The sequence below is a fragment of the Bombus flavifrons genome, chromosome 3 (genome assembly GCF_040668555.2).
Source record: "Bombus flavifrons isolate JBK064 chromosome 3, iyBomFlav1_principal, whole genome shotgun sequence".
NCBI classification, from domain to species: Eukaryota; Metazoa; Arthropoda; class Insecta; order Hymenoptera; family Apidae; genus Bombus; species Bombus flavifrons.
Window position 1 is genome coordinate 3,037,160 of NC_138444.1, and position 26,889 is coordinate 3,064,048.

The window sequence follows — 26,889 nt, forward strand, 5'->3', positions numbered from 1 at the left end:
TTCTACTGGAATCTCTCTGCTCATTTCTACTTTGTTATCTTATCGAATTTACAAACACATTTTCAAGGTGTAACAGTATAAAGCGTAAGACATTTGCACAGTACTGTACTTACTTTTGCTTGTATGTAGTTCTCCCCTCCTTTTTCCTACTTGTTTCTTTTTGTTGTTTCAGAGAGTGAAATTATTTATATGATGCATGGCCAGAAAGCTTTTTCTAAGAGAATTGAAAAGCGACTAAGTCAAGAACACGGTAGTTAGAGGACGTGTGATTTTGCAATAGAACGATATATGTGAATTATGTTCCATGAAAAGTTCGTGTTTCTTAGCGGTAGAGTCTTCGCGAATACGTAAAAATTTCGACTTCACGAGTTATTTTGTCGTTTGATTCTTAATAAATTAATGTTATAATTATTTCTACATCAACGGTACGTAACACTGTTGCGTCTTGTTCTTCCAATTCCTGAGAAAATTCCACTAACTATGAATCTTTACTATCGGCATACTCTACATCGTGTACAGCGTTCACAAAGGAAACTAAGGAGAGAAAAAAAAAGATAGAGAGTTGAATGAGCTTCCTCTCCATGAAGAAGATCTCCAGCAGATAGTGATTACGCACTACAGAGTATACGATGACGAGAGGAGAGTCGAAAAAAAAAGAGAAGAAAACGAGAAGAATGGCTATGAAGATCGATGACAATAAAAGACGCGAATGCTGATGTGTACACGAATCATTGATTCCCGAGCGTAGGTGTATTTGAGTATCGCTTTCTACGGTTAGGGATAATCCGCTTACGCGGGGCTAGTCTGTCGTTCACGTCGTTCACGTCGTCCTTGGTGGCATTGTTGCCGGCGTTTTGTGAGAAAACAGCATTTTCGACGCTCGAGGTGGCGACAAGAAGAGAGCTTAACTTATCTCCGTCACAACAAGAACGGCCGGCTTTCCTTTCACATTCGAGAATTCTTGTTTTCGTCGTCAGATCCCGACAGTGCACCTGACTCGCCGTTGCGACATCCCTGCATGAATTTCAAGAAGAAGCACCAAAATTTTACTCAACCGTTTAATTATAAATAATATCATCAATATATTTTTGAAATATTTTCCATTAATTTTTATCTTCATTAATGTCTTCGTTTAATAAATGATTGAGCATTTCAGAAAAAGCCTAGAAAGTATCAGCTCATATTGCAGCAGAAATCTGACTATATGAACTCTATTTAGTCGAAAGAGATTTTAATTATATAGTATCCAATTAAGTAAATTCCCGTCGAATGAATCCACTTATTTCAACTCTTATTATATCACTCGAAAGTTTTCCTTACTTTATCGTTATACAAATTATACGATCTCGATTTATTTTCACCCAAGTTAAAAAGAAAATTGTTTCACGTGCATTTTCGATATAATGATAGTCCGTTTCGGTGACAGTTTTCGTTGATATGATTTCTCTGATCGATGAAGGGTTGTAGGACACGGTTACCCCTCTCCGTGCTCTTATAATCCCATGAATACATAATCTAGATGCAAACAGCCGGCACGCGTAGCTCGTTTTAGAACTGCCGTGATATTTCACGGATTACGAATATTTGCACTTCGTTTCACGGTATCTCGATCGTTGTACCGACTTTTCCATGCAAGAATCTTGATCAGCGATGATACTTCCCTCTTTTTTTATCGCCTGCAGTCTCGTGTCTCTTTTGTCGTCTAAAAAAATTAGACGGAAGGTGATGGATGAGTTTCATGAAGGATTTAATCGATCGTACAACAAAGATTCGACTTTTTTAGTTTCGCACAGTGTAAATGCTCCCCAAGCGACTCGGATAATTCTCGGATAAACTCTTTATACGTTCTGTGTTATTCACATATTATCACATATACAATATGATCAATTTATGATAATTTTCTGTTATACGAAAAGGAAACTTCTGAATGTAAATTTTCGAAATTTTTCGTTTCAGTAGAAGTATTGTCCTGGTATATTTTCTATTAAATGGAAAGGAAGTAATAAGTGTAAGTCTTTTAAATTTTCAGTAGAGTTATTATTTGTTCTCAGCTGTCCATACGCGGACGTTCAGTTTGTTCCGTGGCCGATTCTTAAACGCTAAGGTCGATTAGTTTTACGCGTTAAACGAGGAACGTCGCATGGGAACGAAAAAATTGATAAATGTTAAAGACAGCCAAAAAGACAAGCTCGTTGAGTTACAAAAATCGATCGAGTTCACTCTGAAGAATCTTACAAAATCATTTCCCTCTGTGTATCTTGATTTCAGCACTCTATAAATAGTGAATATACAGGGTATTCCACGAGCAGATCATAAATTTTGTCAGCATGTCCAGGATGTTATTCCAAGTAAAAAATGTGTCGATTCAGTTTCGTTTTCTAGATATGGGAAATGTATTGATATAAAGCACAAACAATGATCAGATGTATCGAAGCTACTTAACTTTTTGATTAATTATTTATTTGAAATTGTGCGACTTCATGCATCCTTACCATACGTAAAATTATTTTTGCCACTTTCTTGTTTTTGATATTTTTCCTTGCCCGACCTAAGACACGATATTTTCTCATCTTGTCATTATCATATAAAAAGCGCGAAGACATTTAAAATGTTGAAGCTTATAGTTAACAGACTGAAATAATCCTACATACATCATTATTTACATAACATTTTTCGTTTAGAATGGCTCTGTAAATATGCCGACAAAGTTTATCAGTTTCGTAGTGGAACACTTTATATATATATATATATAAATATATATATATATAAATATAAATATATAAATATTATATATATATATATAAATATATATATATATCTTTTTTTAATAAAATTGGACTCACCGTTATTTTCTATTTTCACAGAGGGAATCACAATCACGCGTTAAAATTAAAATTACATTAAAGAAAAAGCGACGGTACTACTCTAAAATTATACCAATTCATTACTTACACTATATTAACACTAATTAGGCTTAGTAGTAAAGTAAATTTATTAGTCCAGATGTGAATAATCCAGGCCTATTGGAAATTGCATAGTCTAATTATCTAGGTTTCTATTAATTATTAATTATCATAATATGTTATTACTATTATTATATCATTATTAATCTTTAAAAAAGATGTCAGTCCAACGAGAACTCGAATATTGCAAAATTTTGATATTTCATTTAAACGTAGTACCGTCTCGCACAAGTTCTCTCGAGACATACGAAAAACCGAGCAGATAAAATAATGTAATTAAACACATCGTCCCTGCGCGTTCTTCACGGGCCTTTAATCCTTTGCACTGGTGCGATCGCAAATAGTACGAGGAAATATTATAATTAGTATATATAGAAAATATCGTTATTGTTATTTACATTAACGTACAAAACTAGAACGTTCTAGCAGACGATTAATAGCTTCGTATGATATTAATCTTCGTCCTATAACCATACGTCCTCATCAATGAACCATTTTGTAATTAATTGCATTATGTATATCATTCGTACGATTACAGTATCGTGATCGTAATTTATTATCGTAATTATTAGTCGATAAAAATCCCTTAACAATACAAAACAAAAAATAGAACGAAAAAAGAATTTGAATTCTTCTTTGATCGTCTTCCACATAATATCTATAATAGACGTAGCAATAATCTTCATAATTAAAAAATAAAAGGAAAAGAAAACAGTGTCTTTCTATATACGATTAAACTGGCACGATGAAAATGATATACAAAACAAAAACAAGAAGATAAAATAAGAAAATGCTTATAATAAAACGATCTCTACGAGCTATGAGCATGTGTGTTCATAACGCGTGGAGGATCGGAATCACTTGTAAGTTATAATCTATATACGTTCGATTAATCCTAAATTACAATCGTAAGCTCTACTACGATATCTGTTCGGTGTGTCGAGTTACAATTAATTGAGCGTAGACAGCTCGTAGTATTTGTTCGTTAGAAGTGCAAAGGCTTAAACAACGAAGGCGATTTATGTATATGTATGTATGTACATTGTGGTCGAACAAGAGGAAACCCGATTGTTTCCTCGTGCATGAGGATGCGCTTCGTCAACTCTTTGTTCAACTTGTTAACACCTTGGCTATGAAATACTATCTTCCTCGCTTCATCGGACAGCTCACATTCCTTATAATAGATGAATTAATGCCGATCGATCGAAGTTTATTAGAATAATTAACACTTTTCAATGTTATCTCAAATTGGAATTAAGATTCTATTATATCGATATCTTTTCTCCATTTTTATATCTTTTTACTGAACTAAATATTGAAGCTTGTTTTCGTATAGAAGATTAAGCTTCTTCAAAAAACTTTGTGATTATTGAACAATAATTTAACAATAAATTAACAATAAATTAACAATAAATTTCGATGGAAGAGGTTCTAAATGTTTGAATCCCAAGTAAACTCACATGCGGCGATTAATTGCAAAACCTTGGAAAAATATGTAAAAATGTTGTAACAATCATAGCCAACGTGTTAATAGCGCATCCTGAAGTTGATGACCGAAGGAATAATACGCACACTCACACTTCCTCTCGTGGCTCTCGCACTTTCTCTCCCTTACAAAAATACGGTTGGACGGAACTGACGACGAGTTAATCTCCTCGTGCTTTCTTTCTTTTATTTTCTCTGTATTCACTCTTATTCTTTGTTTCTCTTCTCTTATTTTGTCGCTTAGTTGAAACGGCGTTAGATTGTGTATCAAAGACTAAGTTTTGAGCGCTCCAATTCGTTCCTTTGCCACCTCTGTTCCATCGAGAATTCTACGGGATCGAAGAAGTATAAACGACAGTTAAAAACCATGTCCAATTCCTTTTTTCTCTATTCTTTTCCAAAAGATTGTTCTACTCTATCGTGAGAATCATATAAATAAAAATAAAATTAAGAAGCTTTGAATCTTCGATCAAAGTCGTCTTTCAAAATCGAAAGCTTATAAAGTTAGTGTAAAAGTGTACAAAGACTGATATGCAACAGGATCACAAAAAATATCGATGTTTCAGCAATAAAGGTAATTTACTTGATCACATGGTATAAAAACAGGTTATTGATAAAATTCGTATGAAGATGAAAGATATCGTACATTTTCTATAAAGTGTTACATATCCGAATGAATTCTTCCAACTTTCTCGTAACGTAGTAATTACCGTTTTGGTGTTGAAAAATGTATATGACAACTTTGAACACACAAAGATGATCGGGATGTACCATTCGGTTCCCGATGGGATCGCTCAAAAGTTTCGTTGATAAAAGAATACTGATTATTAAATAATCGAAAAATACAATGATTAAAACAAATACCTCTCAACAATAGTTTTCTCTTTTTCTTGTTTAAATACATCTACGAGAAGGGATTCTTAAACTAAACGCAAAACGCCCGTCCCTCCAGATAAAATACGTTTTCCCTCGTTAAATTTAAAAAAATAACGCTACGTAATCTTTTTTCTTCTTTTGTTACATTCATCGATCGATTGCTTCTCTGATCCCAAAAATTGTCACTGGAACAAGATGTCGAAAGGTTTGCAGTACCTCTACGACGTGCAAAAAAAGTGAAATCCAAAATCTCTGAAAAAACATTCTCCTTCCAAATATTCAGTAATGATTTCTATGAAATATTATTGTATGCAGTTTGTAAAAGCTATGATACGAGTGATTTCACCTTTTGCAATCTCCAATTACGATAATATAAAATATCTTAGTTCGTTTCATTTCGAAAGAATTTCATTTTCGCTTCTGTTTATCTTTCACATTTTCCTTTCGTTTCATCCACACAATTTTCATTTCAATTTTGAACCATATTGAACGATTTTAATTTATCTTCTGCTATGAAATTTCTCGTAATGCGGTCTTTAGAAACTTGAGATAACTCGCTGGTGAACGGACGAAGAGTAAGACGGATAAAGGGAACAAGTTAAGCTGGCATCACAGGGACCACTGAAAAAGAGACGAGAATCGAACATGGGGAACAGTGAAAGAAACGTTGTGCGCGTGGAACGATCGATTCGTCCCGCACTCGAACAAAGAAAATTCAAAACGATCTTTGGATTCGTTTGTCCAACGAGACCTTCGTGTTTCTTCCGTAACTACATATTTAACTTTTCCGTCCTTCTTTTTGAAACTTCCAATTTGTTTCAATTTAGGCTCGCTTCAAAACCTCTTGTAAAATTCTGAAAATAATATATGTAAGAGTAAAGAATATAATAGACAGAAAAATATATTGGGTTGTAACATAAATTCATCCTAGTTTTATCTTTATTTGCAAATAGAGGAAACGAGACAAACATATGTTACAACCTAATAATAAAAAAAAGATGAAGTGAAATATTCTCGTCTCCTTTTCGAATAATTATCCTTAAATCGCACTTCACTTCGTTTTCGTGTCGTCATCGAATGATCGAACTTCGAAGGAATCATTTTAGTTTTCCTCTTTGCGCTTCTTTCACTCACGAGGAGCTTCGACACAATTTTTTTTCTCTCGTTTGTATATTCGTGCGACATATCAGGGATTTAAAGACATACCTACAATTAGAGTACCTTCTTTTTTTCCTTTTTTTTTTTTTTATTAATGAACGGACGCAAATGGCTCTTGCAAAAATACAATTTGTTATTTTATCTCTTTCTGTTACTTCTAGAAAAAAAGTGTTACTACCTATTTTATATTTCTTAATTAACTCACTTGTCGTTAAGCATCTTCGTCTTTCTCTTCTCACGCGTGTTTGTGTATTTTATAGATTCAGTTGGGGTTACTCGCTTGTATAAATCAACACAAGACTGGCAAGAAGGCCGTCAATAATACCGCAGTGTCGCATTTTCTAGCGGACGCGTGAGTAATTACATCGAGAAAAATTTCATCTCCGCGACACCGTTTTATTCTTATTCGTATTGTCCGCGAAGCAACGCGTGCATCAAATTTTATATACATGCATATGTAGTGCAATATATCATACAGAGTACAGCATGTAGTATAAAATGGCAGAGAGTGATCTTACATGTAAAGATGAACCGAAAATAAAGAATAGAATTTTTTCATTTGAAGCCCCGTTTTTTGAGAAAATCCAATTTATAAATTTATTCAGTATGCATACACTTCGTTATTTTTCCGTTTATTTACTTATTTATAAACCATCTGGTATGGATTGTATTCCACTTTCAAACTGTTTTGTTTACTTGCAGCCTGTTTCCGTTGGTCAAACAATCACAGTGGTTTCTTATAACAACTGTGAATATAACTTTGTTATAACTTGTCTTATAACAATCATTGGATTTTACCATTGGATCATACAAACAGTGTAGTACAAAATCAAGACAGCTTTCTGATTCGGAAAGTGTCGAAAAGAACATTACTTTCATCATTCAATAATGTGTACGTAAGACAGTATTTATCATAATACTGCTTATTAGTATAAATACTAAATCCGAATATAATCAATTGCACGTGTACTTTATAGAATTTCAGTGTCGACTTTCTCATAAAACAAGGTTTTAATACTAAAACTCGAGAAAAGCCAACATTAATTTTACCAAGAGCAGTTGCATATTTTAGTAGCCAAACTGTATTTTATAATAAATCCGTAATCTGTCAATTTGGTAGTTCTAGCGTTAAGCGAAAAAATTGTATTCTTCACTCGCAACTAATTTTCACATCTAAAATCACACCCTGCCTCGCTGTACTGCACGTCCTACCACATCCTGTATAATATAATATTTTACAATAATCATCAGTTTAACATCTTTATATTCCAAGCATCGATCTCTACTCCGAGAAACTTCTAAAATTCGGATCGACGAATTAATACAGCAGTTCGCGGTAGTGGAAATTTTTCTCGTTCAGACTTCACTGTTCAAGGTATACCCGTTTCTCTTTAAAACAGGCTGACTACTCTTGTGCACATAGGGCCAGCAAACGTTGTATACAGTCTCGATAACGTGCATCGAGTTCATCGCCAGCATTCAATCAATATAACATTGACTCTAAGTCTCTTCGTCGATTGTTTCCATCGTGTAATTAAAAAAAAAAAAAAAAAAAGAGAGAGAGAGGGAAGAAAATCTCTTTTTCTTCTTTCACAGCATTATTTTGACATCATCGGGTCGTCAATCTCGCAGGTGTTCCACGGTACTCGTTTGTTTCCCTTGGAACGTGCCGCCAATCGGAAGCTAGGACTCGAAAGGAGCCGAGGGGAGAAGGAAGAAGCGATTCTCGACGAACCGATCCGCCAAGCTTTCCGGAATAAAGCAGCTCGAAAGCGCGCTGATGATTCCCCATCGTGGTCAATGTACATCTGCTTCTCTTTACTCGAGCTTTCTCGATTTTTTGTCAGGTAACGACGAGTCTGGCGGTCGAGTTCACCAAATGCCTCAGCCGTGGTCACTCGAGACTTCGTATTAATACGACCATCTCGCGGAACAAGGCACCCAATTTACCTGGTGTCGTCTGTTTCTTCAATAGAACACCTCTGATCGTCGAGAGCTTCTCGTAACAGGAGAGGCACTTGTGGTATCTGCGCATATAAAACCAATTCTTTCTCACTTATATAGTTTATAGTAGCAATACCATTTCTTTATAATCAGATGGGAAGGGGCGGGGGTTAGTTAAAAGGTGGGGAAAAAATAATCGGATTTTGTTGGGATTTAAAAGATAAAATATACTCACCGTTCTTCTCGCGAAACGTCCACGCCGATCGTGTGAAGTGGAGCTTCCACGTTCGACTTGATCACCGATGCGAAATTTCGTAGAATTAATCTCAACCCCGAACATCCCACTGTTATATACCTGAAACAGTAATAAAAAGAAAGCCGACGTATTATTTATAGCTTTTTATTGAAAATCTTCTTCAAGATTTTCTTTAATTCTTTTACTTTCAACATCAAAATAAGAGAAAATTTGATAAATCACTAATTAATCATTACTCGATAATCTACGACGCTGATTTCGAAAAGTATGCCAGATTCACAAAAGAGCAAAGGATGAGAAAGCCTCGATCCTGGCACCCACCGGTGCTTGTCACGGCTAGTTTGTTCCAAAACGTGTTATTACCCCATAACGATGCCAATAAATAACGAAAGGCACGAAAGGCTTGGCCCCGCGATTCGACACGCTCGCTTTCGACCGGCGATAAAGGGTTTGCGCGAGCTCCCGTTCGAATCAGCGAGACGAATCCGCGCACCGCCTCATAAATGTTCCATATAACGTTCAACGTTCGTCTCTCTACCTTCTACGAACATTCTGTATCACGATCGCCCACGGGAAAGTACACTTTTCCCATAAAAATCTTCTCAATTATTAAAATTTATTAACTATTATATAATATTATATAAAATTATTTCTCACCAATACGATTTTGATCCTCGTAAAAAAAAAAGAAATAACGTAATGCGTAATATTTGTATCTATATAGAGAACTTTGTTCTAAATTTCCAAACCTTCGCGAGCACGTGTATACAGATTCCCCTGTTAACGTTTAACTTCACCTACGTACGAAAAATTTTCCAAATTTTAATTTGTGAAAATCTTCTTTTCCTGGATTGATATAGCTTTGATTATTAAATGTTCATCTTTGTAAAAAAATATTTCTTTTTAAAAATATCTTTCGTATTTATAAAAGATTCAGAAGGAGGGGAAGTATCGATGATGGTGTGGCGATCCCTTTATCGTGTGGCACGTGACGTCGGATCAAATATTTCTCGACGTGCTCTTTTTTTTTCTCACGAACCTACCACCTTTGACCAGGACGAAAGCCCGTGACGAACGAGCCGTGAAAATGCCGAGTAGTTATATGCAAACTGTGCTGCATTACGACACCGAGATGTGTATATTTAGCTGACAATTTCCTGGCTGGATTCACCCTTTCGATAGTTGTCGAACCATAACTCGAAAGTACCATAATCAGTGCGAATTCATAACAAATTCGGCTTTCGAGATTCAAAGTTCAATTTTCAACAAATGATATCTGTTTTAAGAGAATTTATTTGTCCTTAGCATTAATCTGTATACAATACACTAATCTTAATACATACACTGGCAAATATATTTTTTCACATTTCTTTCAGAACTAGATTGTTTATGCACAAGACTAATTTTATTACTGTGTTAGGCTTTAAGAAAACTCTGAGAAGGAAAGATTATCTGACACGATTAAATGATGAAAGAAACACACGTTACTAAACTAGATTGATCTTAATTGTCTCGTTTCGCGATATGTATTTATCGCCCGTAAAATCTTCATTAGAGCTACTTTATCCTAAAAGTCACAGTTTTCTCATAAATTTCACGATCAATGAAAGTGTACGACTTGATAATTAGTTTCTTTTCGTTTCAAGCTGATCATAGAGCGAAACAAAGGCAGAAAACGGTAATAGATAGAGAAAAATGGGTACGAAGACACACGAACTCAATTATTGCGTCGAGTAATTGCGAATGGCAGCTGCTGAGCGACCAACAAATTAGTCTGAATTCACTTTTACGGTATCGGTTATTTTCTGAACGGACGTGGTCAACAACCATAAACGCTCAGCAAAAAGCAGAAGAAACGAGAAACTTGTACTTGCGTGTTAACAAAATATCTACCTGCACGTAACATTCTTTTGTTTTAATGACTTTCCAAATACTCATTCGTGCTCGGTAAATTTTTATATCCTAATTGAAATTTGAAATTAAAAATGCTAATGTACGATTAGTGACTTCTAATTAGTTTTGATTGGAATGTAACGTGTGATAATATGTAAGACATAAATTAAGATTCAAATATTTTTATAATCAATGATAAATATGGTAATCGATAAATTTTTAGATCCTGATTGAGGTTTAAAATGAAATGGTAATTTATGTGTGTGTAGTATTTTCATTCTGATTAGAATATTACGTCAATGTTAACTTCCAATAAATTCGAATTAGGACGTAACATTGGTGATAAAATACAAGACCTTAACCAATTATAAGATTTGAAAGATTTATATAATCACATATAAGGTAATCAATAGATCTTCACTAAGATTTAAAATGAAAATGGTAATTCACGATTAATCATTTTTAATCCATTCTGCTCAGAATATTTCATCAATAATAAAATAGATTCTAAGCAAGATTTTAGAGATATTATATTAACTAAAAGAATATGATAGAAAACATAAAAGATTAAAAGATATAGTTCTTGACAAATTGTACAATAATCATTTTTCTGTTGCTTTTTTCTTTCTAATAATAGCAATGACAAATAAGGAGGCAAAACGCGGAGACGATGATGGTCGCAATAAGTGGCGGCATAACGAACGGAACGGCAATTTTCCGGACTGGTAAACTCGCATTCTAAACGGATGTGCTATTATTAGATCGCTGGATTATAGAATTGATATTGGTTTCTCGTTCAATTAACATAGGAAAGTTTCTGTAATTATCTAAATCTATTTAACTAAAAGGATTTACTCTGATCAAATTTGCAGAAACCAACTGCTAAACGATTCTATATATCTGAAATTAGAATAATCCAAATATGATTCCATAAATATGATTCCATTCATTGCCCAATGAAATTCATACTTTCTTTCTTTTAAAGGACGATTAAGACGGAGCAACGAGATATATGTGGCGCGCAATCCACTCGACGTTAATAGGCGTGTACAATTTATAATGCGCATTGTGTGCGTAATTAGAGGAAGAATGGGCAGGAAGAAATGGATAACCAATGCACACGTGAAAGGAAATGCTCGTTTCTCGTCACGACAGCGCAATAGCAACAGCTTGTAACTGAGCACCGGTTAATTACACTGTTTCGAGCATCGATCGAACGAGCTATTGCCATTCTTCCGCTTCTTATCTAAAGCTGTTGTCAAAAAATAATTTACAATCGAATTATTATCGTGTTAATATTTGGAATGATAATTTTTTCATACTTTGAATAAACACCAATATCAATAACGTTTACGAACGAAAGTATGCTTTTCAAGAATGCGTCACAGCCATATCCAACTTCCTACGCCATCATTAATATTCATGATCGGCTGTCAGTGCCAAGAAAGAAAAGGACTTACTGTCCGTAACTGTCCATGGAGTGCGTCAACATATGCGTGGCCCTTCGAGTTTTAAGATTCAACAATAATACCCGCGACAGCCGAGGATTCGAAGCTTGAATTTGCATCTGCCACTATCTTCCATTGTTTCGGCTAATTTTCGTGAACCCTTCTTCTCGCCTCGTATTTCCCTGTTCGTTGAATTAGCCATTCCCATACAGGCAGCCGTGTTACGTGAAGTGTACGCGACCCCACTCGAAATACCCTGTTTACCCTCTCATCCGCCATTCGAGAACTCACCCCACACAGGGGTGTCTCGATTTTCTTTAATTCACCAACCGTGTTGTGTTTCACGATAGAAATTGAAGTAACGTTAGAGGATACGCGTGAATAGGCATGTGTTTCAAACTTTTAATCAATATAGAAAAAAAGAGAAAGAAAAATAATAATGGGATGAGAAATGATCTCTTTAAGAATTTAAAGGTTTTTTAAATCTCAATAGTTTTTATAAAAGTGTGAAATATGAAAAGTAAGCGTAATTAGAGACATTTAAAAAGAGACGTAAAATAAAATAAAAGTTGTGAAACAAGAAATAAAGAAGTGTTAAAGAAAGATTTTTACTCACATTTCATATTTACTTTGTAGTAGATCACCAATTGGACCAAGTAGAGAGTTACAGAGATCCAAGTTCCACATAGTCCTGTAAATAAAAAGTTGAAGAAAATAAAAAACAAATTATAAGAACTCAGAAGTCAATAATGTTCTTCAATTATTCATGAAATCATATTACTTACGGTTTTAATGTCAGTATCCCCAATAGATCCACAATAACTGAAAGATCGTTCATTGCCACAGCAGATTCCACCGCAGCCTGAAAATTTACAATCTTGTCTTAGCTATTTTACGTACAATAATGGAAGTTGATCGATTACCTTAAGATCTTTATTGTGCCACAAAGAGTAAATAATTTGTAAAGAACGATGACGACTTGTGAGTACTGCCATCATCGATTCATGACCGCGCATCATGCTGTTGAGCACTTCGGCTTCTGACATTTCATTAAGAACTCCCATTTGCGAGAAACCCAAACCAGTTGAAGTTGCAAAATGATTCTATAAAAAAAAGGGAAGACAACGCCATTTTATGAAGTTAATGTTTAAAACACTGTTTTATTTATCGACAAAATAGTAAAAACTCACTGGTAGAAAAGTTTCAACATCCAAGCCGTAAGGTTTATCGGCGCTTATGGGGACAAATTCGCCTTTCTCCGTGTTCTCGATGTTGGGCCTTATTTGGGACGCACGGACCTCTAACTTAGGATTCGGGGGCACTTGAGCTTTATTTGCTTTCTTTATAACGAATGTCGTGGTTGTGGAAGCGTTGCGCGCGGACAGCGACGTTGAGGTAGCAAAGTTTCTGTTCAGCGAAGTAGACCTAGATTGCGCAGAATTTGGCCTGTTTAACGCAGGGTCGGAGGGGCTGTGCCTTATATTATTAATTCTGCAAGAACGTTAAACGCATTTCCGATAATTGTCACTGTTGTATAATACGCTAATATCTACGCTTCAAGTATCTATACTTACTGTACCGGGTAATCGCTTTCGTAACCCTGTTCTCCATCTCTGCAGCTACTCTGTCTTTTCAAGTAATGCTTAGGAGAATCCGGGCTAGGTGCTCTGTTCTTTAGTTTTCCATCATCCATTACTGGAAGAACAGCAGCCATTGGTGCTACACGTGGCGTCAGCGTAGAGTTTGACCTTTGCGGGCCCAAAGGTTGTGGAAGTGTTCCTATATCATTGGTAGGACCGCTTTTTTTCCCGGGAAGAGGTGTAATGTTTTGTCTTAGAGGTGGTATAGACGCGAGATTTTTTGATGTTCTACCAAGACCGTTATTTGCTTGAAGGTTTGCTTTTATTTGGCTAGTACTCGTAATTGCATTTCTTTGAACTGGCGGCGACGATTTAATCGGTTGAACACGAACTGGTACAGGTTTTGTCAACGATAACGTTGGTGCGGGTGGAGGCGGAGATGACGGTGATGAGATAGGTGGAACTTCTTCTGTATCCACCGTATTTAAATTTGACATTGAGGTAGAAAGATTTTGTAGTATCTGTGGCTGTGTAGGATCTGTAAAAAGAAAGCACGCGAAACGATGTAAAGTTGAACTCTTTATGTAAACCATACAAGTATTTGTACACTGGCATTCATGCAATATTGGAGTAAGAAAAGAAAATAGGTAAGAAGAGTTTGCTATAAGAGAGAACTCACCTACATCTTGAGGCTCCGGGAAAGCCTCAGGTTCTGGAGGTGGAGTGCGAGACACTGAAACATATCGTGCATAGCATGCTCATTCACAAACCATACAGCAGAACATTCAAATTTTAAATGCGTTTATATTTTCAGATTCGTGATTGTAGGTGAGTAATTAAGAGTTAGAACAAAAAGAGAAATTGAATATGTTGTGAGACACAGATCTTGCAACAAAGAATGAGTAATGGTTATAATTTTATATTGTACTTACATGACCTGTTAGGTTGAAATATGTCATGATATTCAGTGACATTAGGAATATCTGCATATGTTGCTTCATCTTCAGGATCAGTTCCAGACTTGTCTGCTTCTTCTATGGTCCGTACATCTAATCTATAAGCAAAATATTAGGTATAAAAAAACATAACAAAATACATGACACTTATTTATTAAACTTACGTGTGTTTTTTTAATCCAGGTGGCCTTTCCCTAGAAAAACTTTTCCTTAACGAATTCCCATGACTAAATGGAGAACTGGATGTTGATACTCCCCCTAATGGAGCAATTTTCTTTAAGTCACACACGTACAAAACAATGTTTGCGGTGTGAAAACTTGCACCAATCTAAATAACCAATAAACACAATTCTTAATTCATAAATTATTATGTATACAAGAAATCAATGAACAACTATCTTACCAGTTGATTTTGAGCGATGGCTATATCCTGTACCTTTCCCCAGCCAGTTGGGACTGAATCTAATGTTCTACCTGGTTCCCAACCATAAACTTTTAATACATCATGGCAACCAGCAAAAAGACATTCTCCACCCTGACTGAAGTAGAGGCATCTATTCAAAAGAAAAAATATTTATAAATTAGTGAAAACCTTTAATAGCAATAAAAATTCTACAGAGTTGGTGAATACCTGATTGCAGAGGAATGACTTTGGTCTGTAGAAGATACAAGTTGAAAAGATTCCAAATCCCAAAAGTGAACTGTTCTGTCTGCACTTCCACTGGCTAGTAAGAATTCATGAGGATGAAATTCCACTGTTGTTGCTGGACCTCTGTGTTCAGAAAACTCTCTTAACTGTCTACCAGCCCTTAAATCCCATAACTGATTCAAAAAGAAGGCATTGATTACTTATATTAATTAACACTATTTCAAAATAGGATTTGTATAACATTTACCTTAACCATTCCTTCTTCTCCTGCACTAGCAATCCACTGACCATCAGGACTAAATTTTAAACTATTTACCATCCTATTGTGTCCTTTATAAGTGAAGATACAACCTTTCCTTCGGATATCCCAAAGTTTAATAGCAGTGTCTAAACTTCCTGATGCTAATAATTCTCCATAAGGATGAAAGTCCATACAACGTATGCCTGCTTTGTGCCCAGTTAATGTACGGGCTAATTTAGCATGCTCTAGGTCCCAAATTTTTAATGCTCCCGTTTGCGAGCCAGCGCATACTAAATCTTCTGTCTGTCCAAATCTTACGCATTCTATTGGAGTGGTATGACCACTCAGGCTCTGTAAACCAGCAAATCAGGGTTATACAAATAATAAATTAAACACTATAAAATTGAACTATAGTATTCCAACTGAAATATTCCTTTTAATGAACCAATTGCAAGTAAAAAATAAAACTGTACCATAATACAATTCTGTTTTCCAACTGCCCATAGATTCACTTTTTTATCATCACCACCAGTGACCAAAACGCGTCCAGATTTGTGACCTAGTGCCAGGCAATTGACATTGGACGAATGGGCAACAAAATCCTCTGTACAAGGAAAAAGAGATCATTCTTTCAAAATGAGCTGAACAAGATGTCAGCTACCAATGACATCATAAAGACAGTATATTTTCGGTTTGAAAAAGGTTATGACCATAATAGGAAGATGCAGCGAACAGTTAATTATTGGATCTTAACGAAAGATTTGTAAACACGAATTGTTTACTTATCTCAGGGAAGAAAGAGCGCCAGAACGGAATCCGTTAGATGCACACCGAACCGACTGATGTATTAAATAAAGAATATACAACTGGGAATGAGACAATCACTTACGGAGTTTCCATGACCTCTTCGTGGACGAAGCCATATTCCGGGACCACAGGATTGCGTTGTGCACGACTTATTTGGCAACGACAACAATTTGAGATTTCAGCTTGCAGATGCACAATTTTTTTTTGCTCGAATTCGTAGGTAACATTTTTACTTAGTGTTATTATTTAGTGCAGGAACGATTATTCAACGGGGCGGCAGCATCTCGCCGCGTTCTGGTCCTGAAGGCAATCCTTTCCTTGAAACTTCTGACCGTTTTCACAAACCGTTCGTTCCACCTCTTCGTCGTATCTCATTTCTTGAATCTGCCTGTCCGTGGGTAGCGCGAACTAACGTGACGTTGAAAAATATCGAAGTTCTGTTTCTATCGAGATTACGTTCCAATCGACCGCACCAGATGTCACCAGTTCTCCGGTCAATTGAATCCTAACCTCGGCAAGTGTCAGAGTGAGAAGAAGAGCTAATTATTCAAATAAAAGAAAAGTTATTCAAATAAAAAAAGTTGTATCGTTTGTAATTAATTACAGTGTATGCCGCATGATAACATGAATTATACATGATACGTTGTACGTGACGCAATTAAAACTCATAGTGTACTGTAAATATTTAAAAGTGAGGTTATAATTTTGGAATTATGTATATATTGAATAAAATATTTGCATTTGATCGTTCACGAGTGTTCGCAATTAAAATTAAGTCAATTTACTCCCAGACACCTAAAAGGTACTGCGTAAAGTATGTGCAAGGACAATCGCCAGAACCTCGAGTTCGTGAATATTTTTATTACATCGACCATCAAGGCATGGTACAATATGATTTTTAATTAAATTTATGTTCAGAAGTGTAGAAGTTTAGGAATAATCATATTAAAGTTCTTTCTCTTAAATGTTAAATTTGTATTTTATTTGCTATAGTTGTTCCTGGATGATACACGTATGAGAAACTTCACATCATGTTTTAAAGGTGTGCATGAGTAATGGAGTAATTTATTATTTATGTTAATTTATATCTCATGGCAGCCATATTATTTTAGATAAAAAGTTTTTAGCTTTTTTTTTCAAGCGCCTAAAAAAGAATGACACAGGTAGATATGTAGAACATTTTCCTTATGTTTCTCTTTGTGGTCCAGAGAGGAATTTTATAAGATGTGATGATTTGCCAATAGTTTTCACAAAAGTTCTTAAAATGTATAATAGTGCAACAAAGAAAACCGAAGACTGCTTTGGTTATGCTCACGCTGAAGAATTATTAATGGTATATTTAATTTTATTAGTAATTAAATAACTATGCATTTAGTCTTCAATATTTAGTAATAAATTCATTATAGGTTCCATTTCAACCAGATAAAATATATATGGATATTCAATCAGGAAGAATATACCATCCTGCACCTGAAAAGGCAGGAGGAATTGGTCTAGTAAGGTCACAAATTGCAATTGAACTTAGCCCATTATTTAACTTTGAAAAAGGAGAAGAAAATGGTCCAACTCATATTTTTTGGGAAAATAGGAAATATACTTTAGATTGCAATTGGTATAAGGATAAAGTACCACAGGCTGTCAGATAAAAATAAATAAACTTTATTTTTAATTAAAAAAGAAAGCTAAGCACGATATATGAACAACTTTCATAAAATGTACATATATTTTTAGATAATAACAAAGATTTATAATTGTTCTCTATCTAATAAATTTTGTTAAGATAAAGATGAAATATCAAAGATTCGAGCTGTAGAATCATCAGATGTAGTCAGTGCTTTTTCTCCATTTCTAAAAGGTTGTTATTGTTATGTATATTTTTATTAAAGGATTGACATAAGAAAATAAATATCTATAGTTCTTTCAACTTACTCGGATATATATAAGTCAAGAATATCTGCCATGTGTCCAACGAAAGAACGTAAACGTTGACCATCTTTTCCGTCAAAACACCTCAGAATACCATCTAGTCCCGCCGAAAATAATAGAGCCGTATTTCCCTTCCATAGAAGTTTAGATATACCACTTTCTTGCTCTATCTTTTGTCTAAGCATCTAAGTAATAATACAAAGTTATTGACTTGAAATGGTAAATATTGCAGTCAAATGGGGAAAATAGCAGTACCTGTTTTGAGATATCCCAGATGAAGATTTCTCCATTAACTGTACCAGTTGCAGCAACTTGAAATGCAGGATCTTTACAAAAAGCTGCTGTTTCTACCCAATTGCTATCCCTGTTTCCTTCACTACTTACAGCATTTTGATCATTATTCGTAACATTATTGTGCTCACCATTATTAAGATTTTGCAGGATGGAAACTATCTGAGGTTTTTAAACAATATTACTTTCAACTGCTCGATAAGGAATCTTTTGGATATATTACCTTCCCTGTATTTGACGTGCTGATTATAGTTTTACCATCTACAGCTGCAGAAAGTATTAAATTGTTATCCCAATGACAATCAATGGTGGTTATGGTAGAAGAATGACCTAATGCAGAAGATATGGATGACAACACCGAACTTGTTTTTAGATCTAATATTCTAATAGCTCCATCTTCATAACCTACTGCTATACGCTTGCCTAAAATATTACATTTAGTTCAGTTATGCCTTTAATTGAAAAATGAGAAATACAAAGACATGAATACCATCTGGAAATATTGAACCAGTTTCTGCCCGACAACCATATCCCTGGAAAACTTTACAATCTCCATCAGGTATTTTCCACATATATATTTCCCCATCAACAGATCCTGCTAATAAAATATTTGCAACTGTGTGCCACATCATCCACTGCGATAAAGAAAATAATATTTCAGTTTGCTGGAATCCATAATGTTATAACATTTAATTATGGAGAATAAACTAACGGTGGCATCTCCCATATTGTAATCCCAAACTTTAGTTTTATCGGCTAATTTCCAAACTTGTATCATTCCACTCATATCTCCAGTGGCCAAATATGATTCATCGTGATTAAATGCTGAAAAGATAATACTATCTTTGTGACCCGTACAGTCCAAAATGATTTCTCCTGTCGATGTATCCCAAATGTAAGCCTTATCTTCTTCTCCACCTGTAGTAGCTAGTTTCCCATTTTTATTCAAAGAACCACAAAAGACAGAACCTAATGATTTCATAGAAAATCACAATCTATTATCAACACATAAATTTGATTGTAATAACAGAAATGTTCTTTACCTATTTCGTGACTACTAAAAACACAAATTGCATCTCCTTCTGAAGGATCCTCCTCCATGGCATCTTCTTCTTCAATGTCTCCTGTATCATATGCATCTATCACTTCTTCTACATCTCCTATGTATATCATATCTTCGTCATCTACTTGATTAGCCATGTCTGGAGAAGAGGGAGGAGTATCTGTATGCATGATTTACTCTAAAAACTTCATAAAGCGTGCAACAGATACAGGTCACGTTTTAAGAGGATACAAATATATTTAATTACATGCCACTACATACCAAAGTAAATAAAATCTTAAGAATAATCGTATTACCTTATGTAGAAATTGTGCGTCCGGTTAAAATCTTTCGCTTTATCTAAGTAATAAAATCAAAATTTCAGTCTTTCATTCGAAAAAGTAAAAATTCAAACGCCCGTCAACAATCGGAGTTCGGAAGCACCAGCTGATTTGGAAATTGGATGCTACAAAAATCATAGGGATTTTTTGTTATTGGTAATGTTTAAGATCTGTCTTATAACAGTAGCGACATCTTTAAAAAGAAGTTAAACTTGCATTTATCATGTGAAGGAAAATAGATTTTCTTCCAAAAGATAGATTTTATCTAAATTTGCAAACTTTACTATGTAATTTACTATGCAATTTAGTCATATAAAATTATAAATTCGTATTAAATGACTACTAATCAAATTTGGAATAAAAGACGAATATTAGAATTAAACGTATATATCACATATACTTCATTGTTAATAATAATGAGGTGATAATATCGTATTTCTTTCATGAATTGAAATTAACTTACACTCGACCAACAAATAACGGTATAAAATGCTTTGTCTTTTCCTATTAATACGTAATATCCATATGATGTTTACAATAAAATATTGAAATTTCAGTATTTATATAATTCTAAGCTAATCACAATACTTGCAATTTGTCTGACGTAACTAATAACTACTAGATAAGTGTACATTTTAAGTATCTATGCAATTTAGATATATGTATGTAAGTATATACGGTTGATGTCATACGTCAATCCGCGCCTCGTGTTTCATCATCCATCTCATCCGATTCTCCTACTCGCACCTCACGTTATATCTTCTTCTTTCTCACTAATAACGGTCGCCTATACCCCTCTCCGTCAGCATAATTCTATCTCCTTCTAGCAAGACTAGTAAGAGTATACGCCCGACGACCGGCAGTCTCGGTCAAGCATCCGTACGGTGTATACGTTGCATTCGGATCTTCCAAATTTGTCAATGTCTGTTGTTGATTTAAACCGTGAAAGTTCCAATGAAACATTCGCAAAGATCAAGTCAAGCAGTTCAAAGATTTCTATATATTCAACAGTCACAAAGATTAATCGTCAAATTGTCAATTTATATACGACACTTCGAAGAAAGTATCGACCAAGTAAAATTTCAACGAAGATCCTACTAATTGATCATAAGGTTTGGATAAGGTAATTAACTAAAATCATTCACGATGCTTTAGATAAAGATTTAGATATTTATTATTGAAAAATGGCACGGGTGATATTGAAAAACCGACGCGAAAAAGACGAAAAAGAAAAGAGACATACGATGATTGACCAGATGAATAGGATAATAATCCTGTAAAATCACCAAGCGAAAGTGGGAGGCAACATGTGAATTAGAATGTTATAGTGGGAGTGAGTGTCTTGACAGCGAGCTTTAAAGTACATGCCAGTCATTGGGGTAAAAGCACACTGGAGCCACGTGCTGCACTTGTCAAATCAATTATTCTTACGTTACAATTTCGAATGATAAAGTAGAAAACGGACGACTAATGCTCTTCTTATCTTTTCGTTTTTCCTCTGCGATAATGTAAATTAAGTAAAATATGCGAATGTGAAGGCTTTGAATATTGAAATCGCTTTAAACGTAAATCGTACCTGAAATTGACCAATTGTCCGTTCAAATAGTTAAATAGTAAATTGAGATGCATACATTGACGTAGAGGGTAAAATATTTAAGGACCAATTGTGAAATATTTTCACAAGATTATTTTGAAATAGAATCGAAATATTTACTGAAACAAGAAGATACGCAAACAACAAAATTGGAAGAGATATGCTTTGGTTGAACATAAAGATAGAATTAAACAACCCATTGGAAAAAGAAACTACTCTTGGCTAGAAACTCTTCCGCGCTTTTCAATTCCTAAATAAAATGGAAGCTAGGAACAATAACGAGAATTTTCTGTGGGTGTTCGGATATGGATCTTTGTGCTGGCATCCAGGTTTTAAATACAAAAGAAGTGCTGTGGGACACATTAAGGGGTTTAATAGAAGATTTTGGCAAGGGAATACGACTCACCGTGGTACAATAGAAAAGGTAAGTCTCTGGCGAATGCATTCCCATTTCTCCTTTCTTTCTTCATGGCCAAACAAAGCGAATTAGCCAAATATCTATAGTTTCTCGGAAATGTTTACTGTTATTTGCGTTCTGTAAAAAGTGTAAACACATTTCGGCTGGCAGTTTCACCATTTCAGTAACGTAAGAAGCAATGTTTACGGCTTATTAATACCACGTTGTGAAGCTTTTTCTACATATATGCGTAAAAATCATTCTACATGGTGAAATCACTGCAGACGTTCGCATTTAGAAATAAAATAATTATATTTAAATAATTTGTCACGTTACATCCAGTCCTAAAATATGCTGATGTATGTCGCAGAGTTTCGAAATATTTTATTACGCACTATAAGATAATATTATAATAAACACAACATTTATGAATAAATATTTGCGTCGAACTGGCCACATCAGTTCAGCTTTGAATCAAGTTCTCCGACAGATTGAGTTTTTCGCACGATGTTCGTTTCACATGTTCTATTTATACCTTTAATTTTCTTGTTCATGAATTCAACACGTGAATTCTTTCACAAAGATCTGGCAGACTTCCACGTCAGATGACAAAGTTGCAGTTTCGTTTGACAATGAATGTATTTACGATAATTAATGAATAGTATAATGTAAATATATAATCCAAAATATTTGACAAAGATTTTTTGAGAAAAATGGTTTTGTCTCTTTTTTCTTTTTTTTAGTCTTGTCCTTTCGATTGCCTAATCAGAATTGTAATATAAAAAATATTTAATAGGCGGTAATTCTCTTAAATATCCGGTAGAGCATAATGTTTGTAGGAGCGGTGCGAGTACGCTCCAGTAAGTACTTACGGATGCTTCCATTAAGATTGATGAAAATCGGGTACAGTTTCACCTGATGAGCTTGCCGTTCCAATTTCTCTAATTTATACAATATTATTTATATACAATATTATTTATATATTATAAATATATACAAGCGTTTTCTTCTGATATTTTCGACTTCTTACAGTCCATCGCATGTCCTTTACTATTATGGATATAGACAAGATTTATCAAACGAGAATTTCTCTTGATATCACGTTGCGGTTGCCTGTCGATTAATGTGAAACCAGTTACAACTTGTAGTAAGTGATATCTTTCGCGAATACACGATTTCCTTCTTTGTTCGCGTTATGTGTTTGCGTCATGCCATCGTGAAATAGAAAAACTCTTACTCATTTATTTCGTTGTAATCGAAGTTATCAGTTGTTTTTTTAGTAATTCGTTGCCCTATTTTTGTTGCAGCCTGGACGAGTAGCGACGCTGGTCGAGGAAAAAGAGGTAAACATTATTTACTCCTAAAACATCCTTCATTAAGTTATTTAACGTACATACCATACACTACCATTTCATTTTCATTGTTTCTTATATTACGTGACTTTGTTTTACGACAAACTACATGAATTCTGTTTACTCACAGGGCGTTGTTTACGGCCGGGCTTTCCAAGTCCAAGACACTGCAGCATTTCCTTACTTGGAAAATCGCGAGTGTACTTTAGGGGGATATATGACGACGATTGCCACGTTTTATAGTCGTGAAGGAAACAAGAGTTTTCCAGTCATCATTTACATTGCCACCAACAAGAATAAACATTGGCTCGGTGAGGCGCCGCTTCAGAATATCGCTAAGCAAATTTCTGAATGTTCCGGACCGAATGGACATAACGTCGAGTATCTTTTACGGTTCGTTTCACCATAAATGACATCATTCAGTTGTAATTTTTAAATCGGCAATTTATATTCTTCTCGAAATTTTATTCCATATGTCACGTACAGATTAGCAGAGTTTATGCATCGTTATCTACCAGAAGCCCACGACGAGCATTTGTTTACATTGGAATTATTAGTACGTTCGAGGATAAAGGAAACGAATATGTGTCTGGATACGTTAATGGGCAAGCGAGACTTCAATATCGACCTGGAGGACGTCGAGATCGATGCCAAGGATGAGGACAGTGACTTAGTCACCAATAACGCAACCAATAATCTCAGGAAAAATTCCTTCCAATTCGCTCTTCAAGTACCTGATAAGACTTTGCGTTGCCTCAAAATGTAGACTGCATTTCCTATTTATATCAATAATTATCGAATGCTTGGACCGAGATGCAGAGAATTTATGTAATTAATGATAATTAGATAATATTCTTCGTAGACAATTTGTGTAAAAACGTTCGTATCTTTCGAGAACATATGTATATTAAATAATCATTGTTCTTGAATAGCTTGACTGTGATACGAATAGTTCAAGCATAATGAAAGTCATATTCTGGCAGCTTGGTATTGTAAAATATATTTGCAAGTACGAATATCACACTTTTATTTTTAAATATGCTGGAAACTATTTAGGATTATATTATTTCGAAAGCAATTGTGCCTTAATCGTAAAAAGCACAAACATAGGACAAATGTCCCTTCCTACAATTTTCTTAATTACAAGTTAATAACAAATTTTGTATCCGAATGCATGGAACGAAGATTTATGAAAGAGATAATGTTTAAATATATTACTGGATATTTCGTTTTCTAAGTACGTGGTTTCTTGCATTTCTTAAACTTAATTATACTGCATATTCATAATCGGGAAAGCATTCGAAGAGTAATCGCGCAGTGGTACCATCTGAAAAAATAAAATTATACTTCAGTCGATAAAGTAGAAACGATATATCATTCAAAGGTATAAGAAGGAAAATCAACAAATGGTATGTCACGATCTACAATTATGTCCTGTTGGTAACAACTACATATAAAATTTCTTCTTCATCGACTTTCGACAAAAATCATTAATTTCTACGCATAGTTATTCCAGAAATTAGAAATTTGAATTTCTTCAAATTACACGATACTATATGATAATTCCGTATATCTAATTTTTGGAACAGAAACAAACATTGATAATAAAAAATTGATAAGAGTGAAATGTTGATGATAAAATATCAATTTTACGGTTGTATCACATTCTTTTAAATTGTAATATTTTTCAATTAATTTTTACTGGCCTGTATCGTTCTAAAAATGACATGATATATTTAAAAGAATTGATATAATATTCATATAAGATAGAAATTAAATATTTCTGATATGGAACGCTGGTTGAACTTTCAATTACCATATTATTTTACATGACTTTGCTTTTAGTTAATTTTAAATAATTTCCATATAATAATCTAAAGAATATTTTACGTTATGTTTCAGCCCAATTCTACATCCGATTAAACCAAAGCAATACATAGTACACTCAACTTGTACGCAGTTTTTTCTTTTTAGTTTTTATGCCGTCTTTAAAAATATGTTTGTTCCTTCAATACACATATAATATATAATAAGATGTCGCAACTATGATTTGTAATTGATTAAAATTACTTGCGAGGGCGCAAACTGAAGAAAACATCTGCACACATGATTTTCATAATTTTCGGTAAAAATACGAGGAAAAGGGAGCATGGAATTCCTGGTTACGCCGTGACGGCGTGGTGGGCCTCGAAGATCTTCGTTATTATTTCAGCGAAACGAAGCGTGTACGGGTGCACGCTCGAGTTGGCTCCTGTACGAGTTGTTAACTTCTTCGTGCGGATTCTGTCCAATTTATTACACAGACAATTCGTCGTTTCTTTTTCGAAATAAGTAGCCCGAAAATCATCTGGCGATCTCGCAAATAATTAATCAAATGAAGAACACCGAACCGTGGAAACGTTATATCTCCTCAATTTAAAACTTCCTAATACCAACATACTTGTATAAGTGCCTATATATATATATATATATATATATATATATATATATATATATATATATATATATATATATATACATTTCTATCGGTAAATCTTTAACGATCGCCATCCAAAATCATCGATAATCGAAGAATGTTTCATTTCAACAAACTCACGAATCTCAAACCATTGACCTCCAAATATGACGAGACGCAACGCAGTAATCGACGGTCTGTCAAAAAGCAGGTCCATCGAGTTTACAATTTAACGAGAATCACTTGGAATTCTAAGGGCACCGGTACCAACTACACCACGTACGATGATATTTTTACGCGGTTCGCAGAGTTCCTGGTTTTCTGGACAACCCGACGGTGGACGTAGGGAGAAAGACTGGAGAAGCTGCTTACGGAACGTACGTAAACGAACGTTCGTCACGCATCGTGACGATAAAGCCAGCCAGGTATCTCAGGGATAACGTTACTCCTGGCTACGTATATGCTGTCCTGTAATTCCACTAATGTACTTTCTGGACAATTTCAAAGGTCTTCTTGTCCTTTTCTACCGCACACTTCGAAATCCACGAATTTTATTGCAAACTCTGAAACTCTAAATGGCCATATAATGGTAAACGACGAATTAGAAAGATTTTCATCGGGACGAGTATTCTGTTTGCTATGTATATTCAATGGCAGCGATCCACTATTTTATTTTAGCATCTGTACTATTCTAGTATATCGATTTAATACAAAAATATATTCTAGCGAATTACAAATTTTCGTAGGTTGCACAAAAGAATCGTCCGAGGCTGACCGCAACGAAAATATATTTCCGTTGGCAAATGGTCTCCATAAGTTTGCCTTGGTGCGGAAAAGTCGAATACGGTTATATTGCTCGTCACGGTTATTAAACGCGTGTTTCTTTTCTTTTCTATCGTGCACGACAGATATTCGGAGCGTGCATCGATTTCAATCACCCACGAGCAATTTCGATACGATGCAATCCGCATAAACCTGCTACATTTCAACCTGAAACAAATAAAATACGCAAGATTAGAAAGCTGTTGGGCTATACGTAACGAAATATTCCCAATGTCATAGGACGATCATTTCTATGCAGTATTACAATTGAACAGTGATATTGTTTCCTTAGCTCTTCATGGTCGTTGGATTTCCGCAACGATAAAATAGACGCTTAACTCGCTTGGTGGCACGTTTTCCCGCGCGTTTTTCTGAAAACTAGCTGCCATTAAAAAGGAGAAAAAAAAGTGACG

The 26,889-nt window shown here is 34.8% G+C and overlaps 4 protein-coding genes and 1 long non-coding RNA gene across 12 annotated transcripts; 3 read left to right on the forward strand and 2 right to left on the reverse strand.

Moving 5' to 3' along the window:
• Positions 1 to 4,708: 4,708 nt before the first annotated feature.
• Positions 4,709 to 16,639, reverse strand: kat80 (katanin p80). Of its 3 annotated transcripts, none has more exons than XM_069110458.1 (15): positions 16,339 to 16,639; positions 15,923 to 16,053; positions 15,456 to 15,800; positions 15,191 to 15,381; positions 14,963 to 15,113; positions 14,724 to 14,887; positions 14,536 to 14,657; positions 14,283 to 14,336; positions 13,598 to 14,141; positions 13,214 to 13,448; positions 12,947 to 13,126; positions 12,809 to 12,885; positions 12,640 to 12,714; positions 8,662 to 8,781; positions 4,709 to 8,509 (listed from the first exon to the last, which is right to left on the reverse strand). In XM_069110458.1, exons 1-15 carry the CDS (start codon positions 16,370 to 16,372, stop codon positions 8,377 to 8,379), a joined length of 2,556 nt encoding a protein of 851 aa, XP_068966559.1. In that variant the 5' UTR covers positions 16,373 to 16,639; the 3' UTR covers positions 4,709 to 8,376. The 3 variants fall into 3 exon arrangements, with proteins under 3 accessions (XP_068966559.1, XP_068966557.1, XP_068966558.1); XM_069110456.1 differs by having other exon boundaries at positions 13,214 to 13,514; positions 16,339 to 16,638; XM_069110457.1 differs by lacking the exon at positions 14,283 to 14,336 and having other exon boundaries at positions 13,214 to 13,514.
• LOC138178521 (uncharacterized) lies at positions 10,218 to 12,188 on the forward strand. The gene is made up of 3 exons (XR_011172731.1): positions 10,218 to 11,016; positions 11,213 to 11,300; positions 11,561 to 12,188. It is a non-coding gene; the product is annotated as an uncharacterized LOC138178521 (long non-coding RNA).
• A 115-nt stretch (positions 16,640 to 16,754) lies between the features above and the next one.
• Positions 16,755 to 17,937, forward strand: LOC138178520 (UPF0598 protein CG30010). 2 transcript variants are annotated; one of them, XM_069110467.1, is made up of 5 exons: positions 16,755 to 16,947; positions 17,048 to 17,135; positions 17,250 to 17,298; positions 17,369 to 17,589; positions 17,663 to 17,937. In XM_069110467.1, exons 2-5 carry the CDS (start codon positions 17,073 to 17,075, stop codon positions 17,900 to 17,902), a joined length of 573 nt encoding a protein of 190 aa, XP_068966568.1. In that variant the 5' UTR covers positions 16,755 to 16,947; positions 17,048 to 17,072; the 3' UTR covers positions 17,903 to 17,937. The 2 variants fall into 2 exon arrangements, with proteins under 2 accessions (XP_068966568.1, XP_068966567.1); XM_069110466.1 differs by having other exon boundaries at positions 16,757 to 17,140.
• Positions 17,895 to 20,742, reverse strand: LOC138178517 (angio-associated migratory cell protein). 5 transcript variants are annotated; one of them, XM_069110460.1, is made up of 9 exons: positions 20,604 to 20,742; positions 19,833 to 19,981; positions 19,517 to 19,721; positions 19,186 to 19,442; positions 18,964 to 19,108; positions 18,697 to 18,896; positions 18,438 to 18,635; positions 18,186 to 18,367; positions 17,895 to 18,104 (listed from the first exon to the last, which is right to left on the reverse strand). In XM_069110460.1, the coding sequence occupies exons 3-9, from the start codon at positions 19,704 to 19,706 to the stop codon at positions 18,032 to 18,034; spliced, it is 1,245 nt and encodes a 414-aa protein (XP_068966561.1). In that variant the 5' UTR covers positions 19,707 to 19,721; positions 19,833 to 19,981; positions 20,604 to 20,742; the 3' UTR covers positions 17,895 to 18,031. The 5 variants fall into 5 exon arrangements, with proteins under 5 accessions (XP_068966561.1, XP_068966564.1, XP_068966563.1 ...); XM_069110463.1 differs by lacking the exon at positions 20,604 to 20,742 and adding an exon at positions 20,320 to 20,456 and having other exon boundaries at positions 19,517 to 19,675; XM_069110462.1 differs by lacking the exon at positions 20,604 to 20,742 and adding an exon at positions 20,320 to 20,456 and having other exon boundaries at positions 19,517 to 19,696.
• A 967-nt stretch (positions 20,743 to 21,709) lies between these two features.
• LOC138178519 (putative glutathione-specific gamma-glutamylcyclotransferase 2) lies at positions 21,710 to 24,436 on the forward strand. Its single transcript, XM_069110464.1, has 5 exons — positions 21,710 to 21,874; positions 23,155 to 23,190; positions 23,330 to 23,592; positions 23,686 to 23,961; positions 24,062 to 24,436. The coding sequence occupies exons 1-5, from the start codon at positions 21,710 to 21,712 to the stop codon at positions 24,072 to 24,074; spliced, it is 753 nt and encodes a 250-aa protein (XP_068966565.1). The 3' UTR covers positions 24,075 to 24,436.
• Positions 24,437 to 26,889: the final 2,453 nt, after the last annotated feature.